This window comes from Nansenia antarctica (assembly GCF_963989245.1).
Source record: "Nansenia antarctica genome assembly, chromosome: 18".
NCBI classification, from domain to species: domain Eukaryota; kingdom Metazoa; phylum Chordata; class Actinopteri; order Argentiniformes; family Microstomatidae; genus Nansenia; species Nansenia antarctica.
In genome coordinates, this window is record NC_137691.1 from 14,065,601 (window position 1) to 14,090,186 (window position 24,586).

A 24,586-nucleotide genomic window follows, 5' to 3' on the forward strand; every position below is an offset into this window, starting at 1 on the left:
CTCCACAGGCCCACAGGCCCACAGAGATGGAGACCAGGGTTGGACGGTGGACCCCTGAGTGAGAAACAGATACAGAGAGAAAGAAGGAGAGATACTGACAGAGAGAAAGAGATGGGCTGACAGAGAATATGATGGAGAGATAGAGACAGGGGGGAAAGAGAATTGAGAATTGAGAGAGCGAGACACAGAGAGAGAGAGAGAGAGAGAGAGAGAGAGAGAGAGAGAGAGAGAGAGAGAGAGAGAGAGAGGGAGAGAGTGTGTAAAGGAGAGATCAAGAATCTGTCACACAATTCTCAATTCTGTGACAGCCTGAGTGCAGTTGATGGGTGTTTAATGCCAATCATGTTACAGTGAGATACTTTGATGATACAATCAGATTTTTTTCAGGGTCAATCATAAGCTGCACAAGCTGTTGGTGCACTGCTGTCATCGCTTTTCTCCATTTGCTACTGGTGCAAAGTTACTGCTCAAATGGGTGTCAAACGTGTCATTTTACACTGCAATCTCACACGCCGTATCGCGCAAGATAGCGGCTAAACGCAGACGCAGTACCTGCCATCTCACACGCCATATCGGGAAGGGCAGCGCTTGAATACAGCTGCAGTAATAACACTTTAATCTATATCTTTTTATCCATTGTCTTACAGTTTTTCTCTATCGCTTTAACACGTTTTCTCAAAGCATAGCTCATTTTCTCTCAACTCTTAACACAAATCCAAAAACTGACACACAAAACCCTAAACTCCACAAATCTCTTGCAAAAGCAAACACTGCATTCAAAATAATGTTATGTCTTCTCAAATGTGACTTCAGTTTTGAGCACTGCGACTTAGCAATCGGAAAAAAAATGTAAATAGCAAGAGATGTTTAAAGAGCAGTCTACTGCCAAACAACGCCACTCTGGAGGTCCTAATTAGATGTTTGTAACATGCACGGGATATTCTGATTGGGTGATTAATCAGGAACCCCCTACAGCTATAGCTGTGGCCAGGGACTAGAAGAACAGAAAATTACACTGTTGGAGCCATCGTGCCATTATCAAAAAGTTCTCACGATGAATCTCCACACTTCATAAGAATAAGGCGTCAGCTAAATGCCAAAAATGTAATGGAAATGTAACATCACATGAGTTTATCAGACAGTGGTGACCCTAGAGGAGAAATGTGGGGCGTCTGTGGTGTCCTCTGGTGTGTGTGTGTGTGTGTGTGTGTGTGTGTGTGTGTGAGTGTATTTGTGTGTGTGTGTGTGTGTGTGTGTGTGTGTGTGTGTGTGTGTGTTGGGGTGGTGGTGATGGTGGTGGCATGAAGAACAATGTGAAGGCGTCTACATTCCCATCCCATTGTCTTTTACACTACATGGCCAAAAGTATGTGGACACCCGAACATCACACCCATGTGTTGGGTGACCATTAATATGGAGGTGGTCCCCCCCCCTTTGCTGCTATAACAGCCTCCACTCCTCTGGGAAGACTTTCCACTAGATTTTGGAACATTGGTTTCTGGGATTTACACCCATTCCATTGGAATACAGTCAATGTTCCAATTCATCCCAAAGGTGTTCGATGGAGTTGAGGTCTGGACTCACAGGCCATGCGCAGGCCAGTTCTTCCACACCAAACTCGGCAAACCATGTAATTATGGATATCGCTTTGTGCATGGGGCCATTGTCATGCTGAAACAGGAAAGGGCCTTTCCCACTGTTGCCACACAGTTGGGATTCTCTAGAATCACATTATATGCTGTAGCATTAAGATTTCCCTTCAACAGGAAATAAGGATCCTAGACCCAAACCATGAAAAATAGCCCCAGACTATAATTGTGTCCACATACGTTTGGCTATGTGGTGTATCTGTACTCTCAACCTGGGATTTGTTGGTTTATAACGCTTATTTGAGATGAGGCTGGAGCCATGGACACACTTCGAAACTTTAAAACTGTCGGCAGTTAAAAACCTACTTTGAATATTCCTCTTATACAGTAGGCTTCTAAAGGCTACATCCGGTCTGACTCTGGTGAGTTTCTCAGAGGCCTAATTATTCATAGAAAAGATAAAACGTGATTACATATAGCCAGATTGCTTATTTCCTATCGTTGGCTATATAATGGAAGATGAATCTTATCTCCTGTAAGCAGGTTCATATAGCAGCCTCAGGGGCCTGTATTCCAAGCAGGCATAACGAGCTCTGATATAAAGAATGTTCCAGAGAGAGAGCGGACTAGATTGCATGGCATACCCATCTGAGCTTAACCTCAATTTTCATGCTCCAACCAACAGGAGTCCTTCCGTGTTTTCCCAACTCTGCACGATGCCAAGGACTGTGTGGCTAGAATCCATTGCACATTCCTCTCTCAAACCACAACACGGCTGTTGTTCCCCAAGTACATTAAGTGTAGCATGCACACAAACGCTTTCTGCTGAGTATTGAGTTTGTAAATCCCAGCTATTTTATTTTGTTGGCTTATTATCTTTTATGGAGAGGTTTCGTGCAAAATCACTTAATCCACATTTTATGTTTCTTTTCTCTTTCATCTTTCTCTTTCATTTTATGTTTTTTTTCCTAAACGGAAACAATTATATCTAATATAAAAGCTCTATAAATTGATTTGTCCTTCACCAAAATTAAACATAATATTTCATTTCCAGTACTAATCCACAGTGCAGCCTTAAGTAGGTCCATGGGAAACACAAGCATGAGCCATTCAAACACCACAAACTGTTCAAACACACACAAATAATTGAACCACATGATTTTAAGAAAACCAACTTGACCTTTATTGGCTAAGGGGTGTTGTCACAACTTCTGTTTTTGGAAATGCATATTTTTCTTTCAGACTTTTTTTCTGTGCTTTTTGGGATGTCTCATATGTACAAAGGACATGAAGCAACAAACCGTTAAAACCATTAAAACATGAACCATTCTTCACTTAACCAAATACATTCAAAATAGCCTCAACCTTCCACATTACAAGGTGTTTCCTTCTCACATAAACATTTTTGATAAACTCAGGTGATATGTTGGGGAATCTGATGAAAGGTTATGAGGTAGATTATGTTTGTTTACCACTTCAGCACTGAGGAAGGGCCAAAGGAATATATTCATACTAACATCTAGGGGCTAAAAGATATTCCCTAATTCACTCCACAGAGCCAAACTAAGCTGAGCCGTGCTGAGCTGTACTGGACTGGCCTGGTTGCACATCCACCATAGTTTCTGAAACAACGCTGAAAGAGACTGTCATGTGACAGGTGACATTCCAAGCCAGCATGGTATAGTTTGGGTCGGCCCGGTAGTGTTGTTTGAGTTTCCGACACCAGGGATGAGTTTCCCAAAAGCTTTGTAGCTAAAGTAGTACTTTATTTCCTTAGATGATCCAGGACCACATCTCTCCTAGACCTGGTTTATCAGGAGAAAGGAAGTACAACTTAAGCTATGAAGCTTTCAGGAAAGCCCAGCGAAGTTCTCTACGTGTCCCTAACATGATGCTGCAGACCCAAGGGGTGACTGTATATAGTTAGGTTAGAGGAGGGCTCGAAAAGAACAGGCCTCTGTTTGTCAAGTTGGGTCAACTGATCAAAAATTAAAAAGTAACAGAAAACAAAAAGGACAGCAAACTTGATTTCTCATTTTTGGAGAGGTTATTTCGCTTCATAACAAGTGATGTCGGGTTGAAAGAGATACTCTTCTCTGACTGATTTACATTGTTTTGGTTTAACAGACATATGAACGATTCAATTCACTAAACCTATCCTGTAAATAAATGTTACAGTGGAGTATTGATTTAATTGCATTTTATATATGAATTGATATCCTCCTGATTTCCACTTCATCTCTGAATCCGGTTGAACCTCAGTTAGAACCCTTTTGAACATTTAGAACATGAATCTTTAACTGCCCTTATAAGTGGTCCCCCCAAAAAACTGTACAGAATGAATTTAGTTTTTTAAATCAACAACACAAATCCAAAACAAAAATCTATATTACAATTACAACATGTAAAAAAGGTTGTGAGGGCATATGGCAGTAGGGTACAGGGGGAGAGAAGGGGTGAGGGTACTAGAGTAGGGGGTGTAGAGGTCAGCAGAGTAGACGGGTGAGTGTGAGGAGGGCTGCTAGGTTGGCCAGGGCGGGGCTGAGGAGCCTCGCGGTCCCGTCGCTTATGAGACAGTGGTCTCTGTTCTGCCCGATGCAGGCTGCGTAGGCCATGACGTGGGGGATGTAGTTCTGCTCCTGAACGCCGTGCATCAGGTGAGCCATGGGGCCTTTAGAGAACACAGCCACATCCTCCCCACCGTGAGTCTCCATGCGCAGGGGCACCGCAGACTGGGCTTGGTAGTTGTTTTGCTCTGGGGAGAGGAGGGGAGAGGGAGGGGGAGATATTGAGAGAGAGAGAGAGAGAGAGAGAGAGAGATTAATCTCTTTCATACCAAACACCAACTGTACTACTATAAGCCATGATTGACTGACTGATTGACTGACTGACTGACTGACTGACTGTCCATGACTGACTGACTGACTAACTGACTGACTGTCCATGACTGACTGACTGAGTGACTGTCCATGACTGAGTGACTGACTAACTGACTGTCCATGACTGACTGTCTATGACTGACTGACTGACTGATTGATTGACTGACTGACTGACTGTCCATGACTGACTGTCTATGACTGACTGCCTGACTCACCATGACTGTCTATAGAGCGTGAAACACATTCATGACACTAACGGTAACACAAGATCAGGACATGCTACTTACGGTAGTCGATAGTGGAGACGTTTTCCCTTAGGCCGCTGACCATTTTGAAACCTGGTCCGTTCCCGTATAAGATGGAGGTGAATGGTTTCTGATCTACGTCACTCAACATGGGAGCCAGTCCTGTAGAGAGAGGAAGACGCTTAGCATTAGCAACAGACCAGACCTGGCTGTAGCAACTAGTGTTCGAAATCCTGAGCCTGATTGGAATGCCAGATGCGGGGTTTGCACTTTTGGGACTCAACTGCTTCAGGCAGACACAATCAAGCACAGATATGGATTTGAAATGGATTTTGATTTATTCGATTTCTTGGTCTTGGAATCAGGCGGGCTTGCTAATGTATCTCATGATAATAGCAAAGGAGTCAGCCCATCGATAATATAACACCCACAGTACCGTATCATTAACCATTTGTAACACGACCCCAAGTGCCCCCCCCCCAAAAAATCACATAGACCTATGACACACAGCACAGCTAGCGTAGCATAGCATAGTCATTCTTAGTAAAATATCACCCAACACAAACCAAATATGGTGTTTCCCCTGGCTGTGTAGCCTCCGAAGTTGAAGACATGGGAGTGGTCAGCAGTGACCATGGTCATGGTGTCGTGGATGCTGGTCATGAGTCCGGCGCGGCCAATGGCGCGGTCCATCTCCACCGCCTCATGAAGGGCCTGCTTGGCTTTGCCCTCATGGTGCCCGTGGTCAATACGACCCCCTGCCAACACACAGACAGACAGACAGACAGACGGACAGGTTAGATAGCCCTGCAGACTGCCCCTTATACATGTTTTCTCCCTCTCTCTCTCTCCCTCTCTCTCTCTCTCTCCCTCTCTCTCCCTCTCTCTCTCTCCCTCTCCCTCTCAGGTAGTCATAGACAGTCAGTCAGTCATGAACAGTCAGTTAGTCAGTCAGTCAGTCATGAACAGTCAGTTAGTCAGTCAGTCAGTCATGAACAGTCAGTTAGTCAGTCAGTCAGTCATGAACAGTCAGTTAGTCAGTCATAGACAGTCAATCTGTCATGGACATTCAGTCAGTCAGTCATGGTTTAGAGATGTCTCTCTCTCTCTCTCAGAGCAGTTTCAGCTTGACACTCTCATGATACATGATATGGGTTAGCCTGATGCTAAGTGTTTATGGCTATGTTTATAGCTAGCTACCTCCATCCACAGTCAACAATACTGTAAATCATTTAGACACAGACCCTGTCATTGAGACACCGACCCTGTCATCGAGACTAACACTGACGCTGACGCTCTGCGACATGAATATGAATACACGTCCACGATCACGTGTGGTGACACTTTAAACGACCATGTTTGTATTACTGTGTGATTACTATATCATTGCTATTCTAGGTAAGTACAGTTTGAAGTAGTAGTTTGACGTTATAAAGTATTTTAATTACAGCAATAACTATCACCCAAACATGAGCCCTTAACCCTCTAACCATAACAACAAGCGAAGTAATAACAACATTGTTATGATAGAGGTTCAATGTTTCATATTGTGATGACAGTGCTGGGCTAGAATAGGTCTGTCTCCTCCCTGCACAGACCCTGGCGCTGCAGCCTCTCTCTCACCCACAGAAACACAACAGAGGATCTTATATATGGCAACAACATTAGCATCTCCACCAAGTGAGTAAGTAACTCTCCTGGGGGGGTGGTAGCTCGCGCAGCCGGTCGGCAAGTGGAAGGTCGTGGGGTTCGATGCTCGCTTACAGCAAGAAAATCGCCCTCGACCATTCACTGCAGTATTATCTCTATTGTGCTCTCTTACCCTCGACCAGAAGGTAGAATCCTTTCGGGTTTTTCCTCAGGATCTTGATGGCGACCTCCACCATGGCGGTCAGGGAAGGGTCCGTGTCGGTGTTCCTGTCCAGGTTGTAGGGCAGGTCTCCAGGCTCAAACAGACCTGCGAGAACACGGGGAAGTAAGATTCAGTGAGGAACAGACAGGCTAAACATGGGGAGGCTATCAACAATTCAGTCAGGACACTTAAATGTCCGATTTAACAATTTCTTGCATACTTTAAGCTTGGCATAATTGGATGTTCTCCACTCTGTAGAACTACCCTGTCTGGAGTTAAAGAGCCGCAACATATAAAATATATAATATATATATATATATAAAATATATATAATATATAATATTAATAATAATATGACATGACCAAACCTCCCGAAAGTAAGCGAAATACAGATGACCGACTGGGTGGAGGCTGGGATTGGTGGATGACCTTACAAGAATAGTGAGTGCAATAGTGTCGCAACTGTAAATTGCTACATAGGAGCACAATAGTGTCACAACTGTACATAGCTACATAGGAGCGTATAGGGTGAAGCAGGAGTCCTGTCATCGTTTGACCTCATGATCCCCAGACTGAACTATCGCTGGCTCCATGAATACATGCATCATGGGAAAGGTAGTGTAATCAATATTACACACTTTTGTGATCTGTAAGTGTTCATTTTGTTTACAATTCAATAACACAAACCCAATAATTCTAAAACAAACTAAACCCAGAGGAAACTTACCCAGAAGGTAGTCCACATTAGCAGGGTTTAGCGTCAACAGCTGCTTCTTGTTCCACACATAGTGACCTCTCTGTCCATTTGGAAACAAGAACAGGTGGATCTCATGAAACTAATGTAAGACACTTTGTGGCCATTTTGAACTGTTGAAATGCATAATGGTACAAAAGCAAGGAAGGAAATATTCTAGATCAATCAATCAATCAATCAATCAATCAATCAAACTCTATTTATATAGTACATCAAATGTGCTGGACATAAAAAACAAGAGTAAGTTAAAAAAGGAACATGAGTTCAAACAAAAAAGAACATGAAAATAAATAAATAAAATAAAACAAGAAAGATGGAACCAAATATATCGCGTTATGACGATGCGGCAATCGTGTGCTCTTCATTCGTGTCCCTGCCGAGGGTTGCAGTGAACTGAGGCGAGTTCAAACTGGCTTTGTACACACTGACCTTGTCTGCTAGATGCCACTAATAAGTTGCGCTTGGGCAGGTTTTATACTAATGCAATGATCGATTTTTTTTGTATCCCACAAACTTGAGATTCAAATGGGAACATTCTGTTCCTTTGACCAGAATGAAGATGGTTTCCTTGAATCTCCTATGACCCGTATCCACAGATATACAGAAAGAATATTCTTTTATACTGGAGAGACTGAGAGGACAAGCAATGAGGACGAGAAGAGAGAGAGTGACTCACCTTGCTCTTCATTCTGTCTATCCACTCCTGCACCAGGTTCCTTCCATCTTTGCGTGTCCCGCTGTGCTTCTTGTCTCCGGCGTATTCCACGTCTGACATGTTCTTGGGGAACATGTACTTCCTCCCTCCGCCCATGATCACCTGGTCACCCACAGCAAAACAACCAGGCGGTGTGAGCCACAATATCACAGGTGCAATTTGTGTGCAACATTAGGTCTGCTTGTTGAGCAATGGACATTAAATTCATATTTCAATGCGAGTGGAGGTAGAAATCGTGGCCTCATTGTAATGCATGGAAGCCAAGATATCTACCTCAACCAGTCTTCAACACATACATACACTATGTATCAAAATGTCACCTTCTTAAAATAATGGCTTAAGTCATATTTTATATATATATATTTTATATTTTAAGTCATATTTTAAAGTTTGGACAAAAAACTGAATAAACTGAACCAACATTATTATTTTTTTACATTTTTGTCATTTGTAAAATAATATAGAATAGAATATTTAGGCAGAAACATAATTTTCCTCAAAAGTGACGTAAGCCATTATTTTAAGAAGGTGACGAAAAGAGAAATGATGTGAAATGGATTTCCATGTTTTCTGCTGCTGTGTTGCTGTGAAGCTCCGTAACTAGATCACTCACGTCGATGTTAGGGATGTTCTCGAAGAGTTGCCTAGCGATGTCCTTGCAGCCTGCCTGGACCGCCTCGGCTGGCATCTCCCCGTCAGAGAACCAGTCTCGGTCCACGCAGTGGGCGTAGGCCGCGCTGGGGGTGGCATGGTTGACACGCGTGGTTGTGACGATTCCCACTGACTTGCCTTGGGGGGGTTAACAAACACACATACAAGAGTTTTGGCTACTTGATAAATGAGAACTCATGATGAAGAATGTCCAGTGGAGAGTGCTGCGTTAGTCCAAACTAAGCGTTTCAAAAAACTCTGTCGGGTAAGATACTGGCCTTTACACGCCGATTTCATGTTTAGTTTATTAACAAGGATATGCACGTTTGGCGCCATTGTAACTTTCGGTCTTAGTAACTGGCCAGTGGGGGCAGCAACATGCAACTACTACATGCTGGACCTTCAATGTTTTTTGGCTATGGTTAACTCGACAAAGACACTGACACAAAAAGGTTATCTTCCAACTAAAGTCTGTTTCTGCTCAGTCGAATAGGAATTTGTTCTGAAGGTCAGAACCAGATATGGAGCTGCTACACTGTGATCAACGGTTGTTAGCTAGTAGGGGGGGGGGGGGGACTCGGGTCATAAGATCAATGCTTGGAATGCTCTCTGAGGAACGATTGTATCTCTGACCTCTGACCTGTGAGCGGAGTTGGCGTTGTCATCCCCGCCACGAGGAATAGAAGGAGGAATGGTATCAAGTACCTGGTCACAGTCCCTCAGTGTTATCTTTTCAGTCATCTCATGCTGCTATGTCTCCATGACCAAATAAAGACAGAAATCCATAACACTACACTCTTATCCCTGTAGGATAACCCTTTAAAGAAGCCTTTTTGGTCCCATGAACAGTAGAACCCTTTATTCTTCTGCTTCAGTATCTGCTTCTTTGACCAGCTCAGTGGCCTTGCGGTTAGAGTGCCCCGCCCTAAGATCGTGAGGTCGTGAGTTTGATCCCCGGCCGAGTCATACCAGAGACAGTAAAAATGGTACCCAATGCCTCCCTACTTGGCACTCAGCATTAAGGGTTGGACTGGGGGGGGGTAAGACCCTGCCACATACCAGCATCATGTCCAGGAAGTGTACTTGTACATCAAGCCGCCTCACACTACGACCCTATGGGCCATTAGGCTCGAGAACCATTGGTGTTCTCAAGGCTACTTACTTACTTACCTGCTTCTTTGGCCCATCGGAGGATGGAGGTGACCTCGTTGCCCTGGGTGGTGTTGCACTGGGAACGGACAGCGGCTGCGTTCACGCCCACCGTGCCCTCGTTGGCCTTCACCCCACAGAGGTACGCTGTGGCCGTCCCGGCGCTGTCCGCCACCTGGGCGTTGGTGTTATACGTCTGCAGAGATGGGATATATAACACCTCCTCATGTTAATAATAGTATTCAAACTTCATCATTCATCAATATACTGTATTACAGTAAGTGTAAGGTCATGGAGTCAGTGTTATGTCAGAGAAATGTATTATGTGCATACTGGGATGGTTTCCCAGACACAGATGAAACCTAATCCTGTACTAAAATGCATCTTCGAATGGAGATTTTACTGTATATTGAAAATGTTATCTAATCTACGAATGGGATTGATCTGTGCTCCGGGAAACGGACCCACTGTGTTTTTGTGTTATTCAGTCAACTCGAAATGGTTTAACAGCAGTCCTTATCACTCAGAAAGGATGTATTCCTTTACCTTCCTGTACTGTCTCTCATCTGTTTCACAGAAGCCCTATTCCTTATTGAGACTCAACTGTAACAATCACAACAATCTCAATACGCTGTGTAACTTTTACAGGGTATTTAAACTACAGTATACACAGAGAATTCTTCAATACCAAGCTTCTTGCCTAGTTAGTATGCAACGTGTCCAATGTGACATTCACCCTCCCTATGTGTGACTTGCTATATTGGTCTTGCCCTGCTGTGAAAAATGCATTACTCCTAGATCAATATGTTGTGTTATTGAAGCAATTATCGTCAATATTGAGAAAACAGGTTGGGGGGGTTGTTAGGCACGACGCGCAGCAAACCCTTAACAAGTTGAACGGGTTGATAAAAACAAGCGTTGTGATTGGCCAAGAGTTGTTCGAAGACGTGATTTAATTTCACGGTTAAATCACCTGCTATAGTATTCCTCCACCGCAGCTGATTAGTGTATCACGTGTCCCTAGCAGGTCAGACATTCAGAGATTGAGAAAGATTGTTATTGTTATATTGTTTGCGTCTGTGTGTGTGTGTGTGTGTGTCTGTCTGTGTGTGTGTGTGTGTGTGTGTGTAAATGGTAAATGGACTGCACTTATATAGCGCCTTTTTTGCTGCTCCAAAGCACTATACAACGGCCTCTCATTCACCCATTCACACACACATTCACACACCAATGGCGGCAAGCTGCCATGCAAGGCGCTGGCCCGCTCACTGGGAGCAATTTTGGGGTTCAGTGTCTTGCTGAAGGACACTTCGACATGTGGCCAGCCGGGGCTCGAACCGCCGATCTGCCAACCTTGTGATCATTAGTTGGCGACTCTACCTCCTGTGTGTGTGTGTGTGTGTGTGTGTGTGTGTGTGTGTGTGTGTGTGTGTGTGTGTGTGTGTGTGTGTGTGCGCGTGTGTGTGTATGATTAAGGCCATAACCAAGGTAGGCTAAATGTTTTACCGAGGTCATGCACCCATGTAAGGGTTCAGGAAGAATCCTTCCTCAAGAGATTTTGGTTCCAGTTCCATTTTGGTGCACTCTTAATTAGAATCGTACATTCTATTTGATCAGAACTCATTCATATTTATTTTTGTTGTGAGTGTGACTGTTGATCGTCTCTCTCCTTCTCCTTCTTCTTCCCACTCCTAGTGCCCCTGTTTGCACATGCACCTCCACAGGGCTGGCATGGCACTCCCTCTGTCACTCTTGGCCTAGCTTCTAACCACGTCCTCGCATTTCATATCGCCCCTACAAAATTCCACAGGTAGGCAAAGTACATTGAAGGAGAGAAGCAATACGATTATTCGACGTCATCGACGTCATCGATTACGTCAATACGTCGGTTGCCGTAAAATGCGTCGGTTAGTCGTAAAAAACAACATGGCTGCGACCAGTGCAAACACGGAGGCAGAGCTGGCCTACTCGAGCTGGCGGCTAAAAGACTTCGCCCACGATCGTCCAAAGTATGGGAGTACTTTACAAAAAAAGAAACCAATGGCAATGTGGTGGTCTGTAAACTGTGCAAAAATGAATTGGCCTATCACAGCAGTACGACTGCAATGAACGAGCACCTCAAGCGAAAGCATCCTGGAGCGCTTTGTGAAGACAGCCGCAAGCTAGCACCGTAAGTCAGCGTTGTATTTCTGTTCACTTTTCCGGCCGTGTATCAGTGAAAAATGGATAGCTACTAGCTGGCTAGCTACGGTAGCCTTACTAGCCTATTGTTATTGTGGTGCTCGCACCTACTGTACGTTATCTAGCTCGTAGCTCGCATGCTACGTTAGCATCAATTTAGCTAATCATAACATAGCAGCGAGAGTAACGTTAGCTATGTAGCTGGCTAGCTACGGTAGCCTTACTAGCCTATTGTTATTGTGGTGCTCGCACCTACTGTACGTTATCTAGCTCGTAGCTCGCATGCTACGTTAGCATCAATTTAGCTATTCATAACATAGCAGCGAGAGTAAAGTTAGCTAGCCATGTAGCTACTAGCTAGCTATGTGTTGTGGTGATGGACAGACTTCTAAATGGCCATGTTGGCTAAACATAGCAGTGAGGTGGACATTAAGGGGCCTACACATGATAAGAAATGTGTGCTTTTTTTATTTTCAGGAAGCAAAGCAGTGTGGAAAACTTTTTCCACAAAAAGAGCACAACTCCATGCACACCCCAGATGGCTGCTCAGCTTTCTAACAGCATCTTACAGATGATCGTCAAGGACATGAGACCTGTTGCTATTGTGGAGGGTCAAGGCTTTCGTGAGATGATCAACACATTTGAAGTTAACTTTTATATTTTATAATATTATATTTTATGTTGAGATTGTTATTGTTAAAGATTGTTACTGAGAGTATACGGTATTCCGGTTAGAATGTCACTTTTTTACAGAATTTACTGCATTCCTTGCACTTTTCCTTTTACTTGAAGTTAACTTTTATATTTTATAATATAATATTTTATGTTGGACTGTAAGAAAGAGAGGATCTTTTTTGTTGTGTGGAATATTGCCCTGCAGTGCAAGAATAATTGAATAAAATACTGAAATGTTGATAAGAGAAGTTTTTGACATTTATTTGGGGAAAATTAAGTGATACATTAATCGAACAGCAAAAAAATAATCGTTAGACTAACCGTTAAATTAGTCGTTAGAATAACCGACTAATCGACAAAATAATCGTTAGATTAATCGTTAGAAAAATAGTCGTTTGGGACAGCCCTAGTCTACATGCCGATATATTTTATCAAAGCATCTTTAAAACCCTGACATATAATACAATAGTAGAGCCTTGTAGAGAGAGAGAGAGAGAGAGAGAGAGAGAGAGAGAGAGGGAGGGAGGGAGGGAGAGAGAGAGAGAGAGAGAGAGAGAGAGAGAGAGAGAGAGAGAGAGAGAGAGAGAGAGAGAGAGAGAGAGAGAGAGAGAGAGAGAGAGAGAGAGAGAGAGAGAGAGAGAGAGAGAGAGAGAGAGAGAGAGAGAGATGCGCTCACTGAACACATGCGCTCATTACACAAAACATGATAAAGCAAAATTGTATAAAAAATAAATAAAAAAATATCACAGACTCACAATCAGATCATTTGAACTTTTGGAGACAAACAATGCCTGGTCCAATGTGAACTGTTTCGCCCAAGATAAACAGCGTTTTCAAGCTAAATATCTAAAGTAAATATTCAGCAACCGCGTAAACACTCTCCTAGCAAACATATGTGTAAACGTATGTAAACTAAATGTAGGTAAACGAAAATGAGGAGTGTGAGTGTCTCCAGCTATTCTTACCTAGGCCAACCTCCTGCAGTTCCAGTATGGACACAGTGTATTATGACCGATGATGTCATTCACAAATGAAATAAGGGAATAATAGTCTCACCAAACACATTATTAGGAACACCTGTACACCTTCTCATTTATGCAATTATCTAATCAGCCAATCGTGTGGCAGCAGCACAATGCATCAAATCCTGCAGATACGGGCCAGCAGCTTCAGGTAATGTTCACATCAATCATCAAAATGGGGAAAAAAATTGATCTCGGTGTCTAGAATAAAGAAAAAACATCCAGTGAGCGGCAGTTATGCGGACGGTAACACCTTATTGACGAGAGAGGTCAACGGAGAATGGCCAGACTGGTTCTGGCCAGACTGACAGAAAGGCTACGGTAACTCAGATAACTGTTCTGTACAACTGTGGTGAGCAGAAAAGCATCTCAGAATGTGCGACGCGTCGAAACCTTGAGGCAGACGGGCTACAACAGCAGAAGGCCACGTCGGGTTCCACTTCTAAATGGACTAAATGGACTGCACTTATATAGCGCCTTTATCCAAAGCGCTTTACAACGGCCTCTCATTCACCCATTCACACACACATTCACACACCAATGGCGGCAAGCTACCATGCAAGGCGCCGGCCCGCTCACTGGGAGCAATTTGGGGTTCAGTGTCCCAAGGACACTTCGACATGTGGCCAGCCGGGGCTCGAACCGCCGATCTGCCAACCGTGCGATCATAAGACGCTAGCTCTACCTCCAACGCCACAGCCGCTAATGTCGCCCACTTCTGTCAGCCACGAACAGAAAGCTGAGGCTGCAGTGGGAACAGGCTCACCAAGACTGGACAGTACAGACGGATTCATCAGACGTAGCCTGGGTCTGATGAATCTCCATTTCTGCTGAGGCACACAGATGGTAGGGTCAGAATTTGGCACCAACAGCATGTATCCATGGACCCAACCTGCATTGTGTCAACAGTCCAAGCTGGTGGAGGTGGTGTAATGGCGTGGGGAATGTTTTCTTCGCAGACTATGCGCCCCCCGCTTGAATGCCACAAGCTATTTGAGTATTGTTTCTGACCAAGTGCATCCTCTCATGGCCACAATGTACCCATCTTCTAATGGCTACTTCATGTAATGCATCATGTCACAAAGCAAAATGAGTCTCAAACTGGTTTCATGAACATGACAATGAGTTCAGTAGTTTTCAGTGGCCTTCCCAGTCATCGGATCTGAATCCAATAGGGCACCTTTGGAATGTGGTAGAATGGGAGAGTCATAGCTTGAAAGTGCACCTGAAAAATCAATCATATCATCATGGACCAGAATCTCAAAGGAATGTTTCCAACATCTTGTGGAATCAATGCCATGAAGAATTGAGGCTGTTTTGAGAGCAAAGGGAGGCCCTATCTACTAGCAGGCGTGTAATGATGTACTAGGTGGTCAGACCTTGGATAGAGATGTTACTGTGTGTGTGTGTGTGTGTGTGTGTATAATCTACCAGCAGGCTTGTAATGATTTACTGGGTGGTCAATCCTTGGACAGAGATGATATTGTGTGTGTGTGTGTGTGTGTGTGTGTGTGTGTGTGTGTGTGTGTGTGTGTGTGTGTGTGCATGCGTATGATCTACTTGCAGGCTTGTAATGATGTACCGGGTGGTCAGTCCTTGGACAGAGATGTTATTGTGTGTGTGTGTGTGTGTGTGTGTGTGTGTGTGTGTGTGTGTGCGTGCGTGTGCGTGTGCGTGTGTGTGCTTGCGTGTGTGTGTGTGCTTGCGTGTGCGTGTGTGTGCTTGCGTGTGTGTGTGTGTGCTTGCGTGTGCGTGCGTGTGTGTGTGTGTATATAATTGACTAGCGGGTCAGACCTTGGACAGAGCCAGATATGGGAACTTGTCCATCTCCAGCTGGGTCTCCTCGCCACTCTGTCCGCTCAGCTGCCCCTTCAGTATGCGCGCCGCCGTCACCGTGGGGATGCCCATTCCTACACAGCGAAAGCAAACAGTTAGACTCCTTTATGACTGGATCCATGAGATATCATCTGAAGGCTCCTATCAGGAAAACAGCTTTAACGTCATCACTTCTCACAGCGCTTCTCACAAATCAATCAGACTGACCTTCGTAGAAAGTGCCTCTTGCTATTTTCTCCCCTTAGCGCCCGACAGGTGTCAAAGTAAATGCTTTTCTGACAGGTGGGAACTGCAATACGTCTTGCTAAACCAAACATTGCTGTTTGGAAGAGAGGCTACAGAGTGGGCTGCATACAGAGTACACAACCATAGGGGGGCTGTGTTTACTGCGTGACTAACACACAACACTCAGTAAAGCAAATGCTGTAACAGTAAAGCAGATGCCGGGAGACCTAACTACGGTAGCTCATTTCACTATTTATTAGGTGAGAGTTAAACATCCTGTTTACATCAACCTACGTAACAGCCTCTGCCTGGAGGAAACAGAAGGAATAATTATGTTTACTAGAGATGTAAAGTAGGTAGCCTAACAGCCCTTAGGGGGCAGGAGCCTATCTCCTGTTTCCGTAGCGAGAGGCAGCTTGTTGTTCAAGTACACCCCCTGGACATGACGCTGGTATGTCGCAGGGTCTTACTTTCGAATCCAACCCTTAATGCTCAGCACCAAGCAGGGAGGCATCGGGTACCATTTTTATAGTCTTTGGTATGACTCGGCCAGGGATCAAACCATTGGGAGAAACAATCAACAACAACAGTATAACATCAAATGAGTCTGCGCATAAGCCACGTGAGTGCATATCATCGCTGACATACAGTGCTTCCATCATTTCATGGCACACATTTTGAACAATCTCCAATCGTTGCTTACCGTCACCGAGAAAGAGGATGAGGTTTTTGGCGGTGTTCTGGTTGAGCTTCTGGAGGTTGAGAGCGTTTTTCAGAGTCCGCTGGGCCCAATTGTTCCAGAACGAGGGCTCTTTCTCTTGTTCTGTTTCGTGGAGGGAAACTTTCATTAGCTTTGGATATGGAGGGAAAGACGGTCTGCCGAAGTCACTGGCAACAGTTGGAAGTAATTGGAATGAAATAGGTCCAGTGTCAGTGAGATTTCAACTAGTCAGGTCTTTAGTTTCACATTCTAGTTCTGTGGATAAATTCTGGGAAAGTGTCTCCAAACTTTTGACTGGTACTGTATGTATTATTCATGCAAATGTATGAACGCTATGTTGTCCCCAGATCAAACGTTTCTGTCATTGCTTTCAAGTCTCAACAGGACAAATTAAATAGATAGATAGATAGATAGATAGATAGATAGATGGATGGATGGATGGATGGATGGATGGCTGGATGGATGGATATTAAATCATATGAATAAATATGAACGATAACATCAAGGGCCCAGCCTGCAGGATGACTATAAGCTATAAGCCATAAGCACATGTCTACTTTTGTGATAATGACATATTCTGCAGGCTCTTAGAACCAAAGACTGTCTGACATCTCAACTATGTAAGCCTCTTATTTTATGAATAACATTTAGGCCTACAGTATAACACATGTACATTTATGACATTATGATAAGAAGGAAACTAATCTTCATATGCAGAGAAATATTACACATTAGACAAATCAATTTTGTGAACCTTTCATGATGGTCACATCTTGTTGGATTTCTTTATGATCTTTCAACATGGTTTTTGCAACAAGGTGTCCGTTTTCCTGAAGCTTTGTAGATTAAGTAGCACCGGATTTCTCCCAACAACCCAGCTACAAAGGCGCAAGAGAGTAACAATTGCAAAACCAAAGCTTGCAAGTCAGTCTTCTGTGCGTCAACTAACGAAATTCATTAAATTAAGCATTTTTAAATTAAGAAGAGGAGTGGGCCTGAATTGTCAAAAGAGATAAAGTGTAACAACTCAGCCCAGGTCTACTTGTAAGGATAAATAAGAATATTGTAGTAAACTATCATGTTGGAGAGGAAGTCCTAATCAGTTCAGTTAGGTCTGGACTGTTTCAGGACTGTCGGGTGTGACCCAGTGTCCCATGCTAACAGTATCCAAAACAGAACATACTAGAAACAAGAGATAATGCCCCTTCACTTCTAGGAGTAAACTACCCATCTCTAACAGCCAAGGATGTGCTAGTACAGCCCGTCTCTCCTCCTAAGCCCTTTCTGGTCATTTTCAGACTGGCTGCTGCTTTTTTTTACCTCAGATTCATTCCATCTCCAGCACCATATCAGTGTCTACTGAAGGAATGTTTCGTAGTCAAAGAGATAAGAGAACGCGTCCTAAGGAATTGACCCACTAAGATGTCAATGTGAAAGTCCATCCTGAACCCGAAAAAAACATATGACTACGCCTCTATGAACTAAACAGCAAGCTCATACAAATACAGCCATTACAGGTCATAGCGCTGGCTGCTGTTGTTCCAGATAAGATTGATTGACAGGTCCGCTACTCACCAGGAAACTGAGGCTTCGCCAAGCCTCCCCAGACCAGACAGGAGCAGAAGATCAGGGCTGTCACCTTCATGATGTCGTCTCACTATGGCCGCTGGGTTCCCCTGGACAACTGTCACATGCCACGCCCTAAACTACGAGGGAGACAGCTGAAGAGAGAGGGAGAGAAGAGAGGAGAGAAGTCAAAATCAAACCTGTGTTTTCTCAAGGGGATCAGCGAGTGCTGATGAAGAAACAGACGATGATGCATAGTACCAGTCAAAGGTTTGGACATTGAATTCAAATGAATGGGGAAGTGTGTCCAAACTTTTGACCGGTACTGTCAAAGAAAAACTGTAACAATGACACAAAGTCACACCGCATCGAATACTAGTTTCGGTTTCAGAACAGCATCAGAGAACAAATCATATCCTAGTGTAACACATGTGCAATAAAACCACACATTTAATAACATTGATTATTCATCACGCTAGTCATCTAGCGAGGCAACGGGGAGGAGGAAGCTTTTAAAGGGTTCAACTTGGGCCCCTCACAGTGCATATGAACATCAATATAAATAGTAATATAAACACTCATGAGTCATAACACATCCCTGTAGGTCCAGGGCCACCAGGCTAATCTAACCCCCCCCACCTTCCCCTCTCCTGCTCCCCCCCCCCCCCTTCCTCCGCCTTCCACGGTGCTATAGTCAAGGTCGCTTTAATGGGATTGTGTGCTGTTGCACCGAGAGGTTTAATGACCAGAACAAAGCCGATTAACACCAAATGATTGACTGGACACCTCTCCACCCACAAGTAAAGAGAGAAAGTATTACAGAGCGTTTGGACCTTCATGAATAAAAGATGTTGGCACATAAAACATTTCATAAAAAACCTCTCATCCCCGTTACAGTACATTGTTACAGGCTTTGAGAGGGTGTTAAATGTGAAAGGCCATGGTCTTGAAAACTTAAAAGCTATGCAAATATTTTTAGATCAAACTACAAGTTCACACAAATATCAGTCCAACTGACAAATCTCTCCATTTTTTCACAACATTTGCAAGCATGAAGAGCAAAATGTAGTGAAAAGTGATTGTGTCATAATTTTACGCTTTCTGTCACCGCTCTCTGCTTTGTCGTCGTCGTTTCTTGTAACTTTACTCTGTCAGCAGCAAACAGCCTCAGTCTCCCATCGTTCATTACCAATGTCTCTGCTTTAGCTCGAGTTCATAATACGACAACAAACAATTAAGTATACATACATGATGTGCTGAGGTCAAACTGAGGTCCATAATACAGCTGACAGGCTGACTAGTAGTCTACGTTTTGAGTTTTACCATGTCACAGAAGGACTGCAGATCCAGACCATCCTAGGAGCCCACCCAGAGGAAAAGGTCCTGCGGGGCTCTGCTCGGGGGTGCAGGGGCCCCCCCCCGTCAAGATGGTGTCCTGGGGGGCTCCGCTCTGAGGTGCCGGCCAGGGGCCCCCCTAGAGGCATCGTCATGGAGGCCAGGGAGGTGGGGGAGGGGGAGGGGTTGAGGGAGGGTGGGAGGGGGAGGGTAGGGGGAGGGGGGTCGGGGGGCTCAGAACTTCAGGGGCCCCCCCAGCGGTAGTATCCTGGGTGCTATCCTACAGGTGAAGTAGCAGAGAAGCACCAGGACAACAAAGAACAAGATGCCCGAGAGCAGGGACGTCACCAGCACCGACTCCTCTGGATCCATAGTTTCACAGAGCAGAAAGACGTCCTGGTCTGAGTCTCAAACCTCGTCTCAACACCACCGCTAACCCACCTTGTCGGCTGTGTACCCGAGGGCTCTGTGTATTAGTACTTGTGACAGGGACTGTAGAGGACTCTGTCTGTTTCAGCAGGGAGATTAGCCTTAATGCTGGTGTCACGTCCACATGTGATGTGTGTCCTTGTTGTGTTTCCTTCTGCCATTGGCCGCTCATCCCAATTGGCCGCTCATCCCAATTGGCCATTCATTCCCGTCCTTAATCATTCATTCCCCGTTCCTGTCCAATCAGAGGGCTGCCCATCTGCCAATCAGAAGGCTGTCCATCTGTTTAAATGTTCCATCAGATTCCTCACTGTCATTCGATTTGTTTCGGGTGTGGTTGTATTTGTTCTGCCGACTCTTCGGTTCTTTGTGTTAAATCAGATATCACCTTATACGTAAGAACACTTTCAGAAGAGCTTTTTGTTACCGATAGACTTGCCCTGTCTTGTTCATTTGCTTTATATAAAACGCTGTTTCTTTTGAGTTAATTTGTTTTGTCACCCACATAGCCATATGAATCAGGTGAGTAGGTGAGATACCCTTTTGCATCACATAGGTACTCACCTGTTATTTTCATTATATTATTAGGTAAAGGAGTGGATGTCCCTAGTGAGTTGGACTTGTGATCGGAAGGTTGTGAGTTCAAATCCCGCCTGAAACCACACCACTACTAGTGTGCCCTTGAGTAAGGCACTTAGCCCTCAGTTACTCCAGGGGGAATGTCCCTGTAATTCGTAATTGTATGTCGCTTTGGATTAAAAGCGTCTGCTAAATGGCAAAGTTATTAATTAATCAAAATAGGCAACCTTCTACAACATACAAAAAGGGACACACTGGCTAGATTCATCCAAACAGGTTCCCATTCCAGTCTAAATATGTTTTTCTTCTTCTTCTTCTTCATGGAAATTTGAATCCACTTTTTTTCAATGACTCCGTTCTTTGGGGGGTGGGTGACCAATGTTTGTGTAGTCTCTGTTGTGACTGATATTCCAAAGTCTCAACGGGTCATTGCTTCCACATGACTGATGCACGCACTGCTGTGATTCTGAGCTGTCGGAGACAACCAAAACAGCTGCCTCTCTACTCCAGTTACTGAGTTAATTTACTTAATTCCCAGACTGCTTGGGTTGAAATTGACTGCAAATGGCCATACACACGCAAGCACGTTCACACACACTACCGAGGGGGGGGGGGGAGATAGAGACACGTGCTTTAAACGTTTGGTAATGTTTGATTTCATATATGTACAGTCAAATCCAAACCTTATTTTCAACCTCTCAGAATTCTGGGAAGACTGGAGGAGGATTCGGGGGAGGGGATCTCTGAGGAACGTTGTGGGGATGTTCTCTAAGGTGTGCATACCTCATCTGTCTACCTCATCTGTCTGCTCCAGGATGATTCAATGTTAAGTTGTTCCCTGCCCTCATTGTCCAAAGTTAGGCTTTTCGAAATGTATGACAATATTGACCCCCTCCTGTGAAAAATGTCATCAAACACTTGCCAACCATGTGTATATGTCTTGATGGTGTACATCTCTGCGTAACTACTGAACTGTGATTTTCACTACTCTAATTGGGACAGTTATCGAGCCTAATGCCATTGCTGCTCTGTTCAGCATCCCTCAGTTGCCTTTGCCGAGGCCCCCAAGCGGATCTGACAGATTTTCTAACATTATTGGCTAGACGTCTAATACTAATGAGATGGTAATCACCGCCTTCTCACACTCTGTGGACTAAAATACATTTTCAATAATTTTGCAGGTTGGAAAAATATACATTGAAGGCTCTCCCAAGAAATTTGAAAAGATGAGGGGGCCTTTCTTTGCTTATGCAGAGAAATGTACCTTCCCAGTTATCCCAAATAAGATTACATTTGTACCTCATTTACTTATTATTTGTATCTTCTTATTCTGACCTGAAGGCTGAGGTTACTATGTGTACTATAATATGTGAAATATTACCACGTGTGTGTTGTTTTCCTAGTAGTCAATCAATAAATTACTGGGAACTGTGGTGGCCTTCAAACATTTATTTATCATAAATAGTTGTTTAAAACATTTATTGAGTAATCTTTTTCTATCAGTTGATTAAGCTACTGATTGATCTGGACATTTTAATTGTTATTCTCACCTTAGTTTTCGTCTTGCAATATAGGTGGTGCGAGATTTTCGAAACCTTTCTAGAAACCAAGAAACCAAAGTGGTTCCTAAACAATGACTTGGAGGGTACTTTACAAGTTAACAATTAAATGATGACCTCCAAATCAAAGGTCTGTTTCCATTCCATATCCCATAGAAGACAAAAGGGTGCTAGAGCCAAGCTTCCTTGGAACAAGGACCAGCACTCAACACACTACAGGGCAACATGTCACTCACCCTAGCTTTAACTTCCTGTCAGTGGTCTTTATACAGGATCATATGTTGTCAACTTAAACAATAGTTGATCAATCTGATCGATTCAATCATTCATCTGTACATCCCTATTCGTAAATCATTATCTGAAACAAGACAGCAAACATGAGGACAACTGGGAAAGTAGGACACAGAAGCCTGAGGCTATTACAGAACATTACCACACGGATCGACACTGAACAGCAGGCTACAATAACCCTGAATATCAATAATAACATTGAATTATCAATACAGCATTTACATGTTTTTCTTGAATGTTTTTCTGAGTGAATTCTGCTGTTTTTCAAATGAAACAAAACAATCCTACTCGGTATTGCTTTTCGGATACGTGTTTTTAGAAAGATATCCCAATAAGACCACTGACACTAAAATTGTCACCCTATCATTAACTCTGATTTGAAGTGCCTCTGAACATCACCTACAACACAAGTAGCCTACATACACACATACCGATATAAGTTCAAGATACAAATATTCTAATTTATTTTTAATTGGAATGGAAATATGCGGTTTTTCAGAACAGTGATGAGAAAAACTCTAAAGATCATGCTACTCTAAAGAAAAGGCGTGAGTTTAGAATGATAAGGTTCTATCTCCGTTTAGAATGATAAGGTTCTATCTCCGTTTAGAATGATAAGGTTCTATCTCCGTTTAGGGCAGTTCAGAGATATTGAGCGTCAAAGTTTTTACATTCCATTATGTTTTGTGAGATGGAACCTTTGTATTTTATGAATTACTAACTAAAAAATGTCAACATTTAAAAAATAACACCACACAGGCATTAATAAACACCTAATGGATCAGATTATGTAAAAAACAGAACCTTATAATTCTAACGTCACGAAGGGTAGGCTACAATGTCCAATGGTCAGATGGAAGGAAAAACATGATCATCAAAGAGACGTCGAAGGAATGGCGAGTGATGGGCGAAAAATATGATTCTATCTCATTCACCGGTTGGGAGTGTATGGTTGGATGCAACCTATAAGACTCTGCAGTCGCAACAAAGTTTCAATATAATACCGCGTTACAGTGTAGACGCCCTAATGGCAACAGCCAATTGAGGAACAATGTATGAATTATGAAACATGAATCAAACTGAAAAATAGTTTTCCCTATGACCATAATTCACTCGGGAATTGTTTTTCTCAAATATCTGAATGCATGCAGTCGGTCAACAAATACAATTGAAATCCCATATATATGATATTCCTAAAAGAAAAAAAGTTAAAAGTTAAAAGAAATATACTTACTCGGAGTTATATTTCAGCTTCTGAAGCAATGCAACAATCCTGACACCCCACGTTCTGACGTCCTAACCCTACTGTTGTCCGGAGCTCTAGGGGGGCAGAGAATAGCGGTCTGTATCCCACGATGGCGAGAAACCACCCCTATAAATAATGCTGCCATGCCTCCATAATGCAGATAGCTGGACCGTGAGCTCCACCTGTCGAACTGTCTGGCTGTTGCAATTTCTCCAATGTTTTGGGCATATGAATGGATAATAGTCTGTGAGCATGGTGTACGACATTGTTGCAAAGTTTAAAAACACAATGCTAGTTGATGATGTGAGATAATATAATAATAATAATAATAATAATAATAATAATAATAATAGTGTTACTACTACTACTACTACTACTACTACTACTACTACTACTACTACTACTACTACTACTACTACTACTACTACTACTACTACTACTACTACTACTACTACTACTACTACTACTACTACTACTACTAATAATAATAATAATAATAATTATTATAATTATAATAATAATAACAATCATAATAATTTTATAATTATTAGTATTATCATTGTCATCATTACTTTTGTCTATGAATTCTACTAAGGGGATGTTTTATGATTTTACCATCGAGCCCCAATGATTTTTTAATGATTTTGAGTCTTTGATTCTTGAATCCGGTAGGTGTCACTAGAGACCAGTAGCCATCTGTCATGTTGGCCGACATGCTTTACTTTAGGTATGCTTTATTCAGTGATTATTTTCCTAGTTTCTTCGTCAAACAATCAAAAAAGACAGGATATTCTAGGCTAGTTATTTTTAGGGTTATTTTATTGTTCGATTCAGATTACCAAAGCAATGCATTACTAATTCTACATCACACATTGAGATGGGAAATACACTCATCCTTAACATATGAATGGAAATAAGGCACTATAGCAGTGTTTGGCACTTCACTCAAGGTAATGGTCCCATTAATCCCGTCAGGCATTGTTTTATTTGAGGTTTTGTTTCACATCAGGCAGGCAGGCATGAAAGATTAAGATTATTTTTTACGATAATATCTGCTTTCTTGTAAATGGGAGGGATATTTCACAAT

General features: G+C 43.1%; 1 protein-coding gene across 1 annotated transcript; it reads right to left on the reverse strand.

Moving 5' to 3' along the window:
* Nucleotides 1-2,758: 2,758 nt before the first annotated feature.
* Nucleotides 2,759-23,594, reverse strand: alpl (alkaline phosphatase, biomineralization associated). Its single transcript, XM_080548456.1, has 12 exons — nucleotides 23,488-23,594; nucleotides 18,070-18,215; nucleotides 16,477-16,596; nucleotides 15,507-15,622; nucleotides 9,856-10,030; nucleotides 8,648-8,823; nucleotides 7,996-8,136; nucleotides 7,293-7,362; nucleotides 6,536-6,670; nucleotides 5,280-5,471; nucleotides 4,756-4,875; nucleotides 2,759-4,344 (listed from the first exon to the last, which is right to left on the reverse strand). Exons 2-12 carry the CDS (start codon nucleotides 18,137-18,139, stop codon nucleotides 4,076-4,078), a joined length of 1,584 nt encoding a protein of 527 aa, XP_080404582.1. The 5' UTR covers nucleotides 18,140-18,215; nucleotides 23,488-23,594; the 3' UTR covers nucleotides 2,759-4,075.
* Nucleotides 23,595-24,586: the final 992 nt, after the last annotated feature.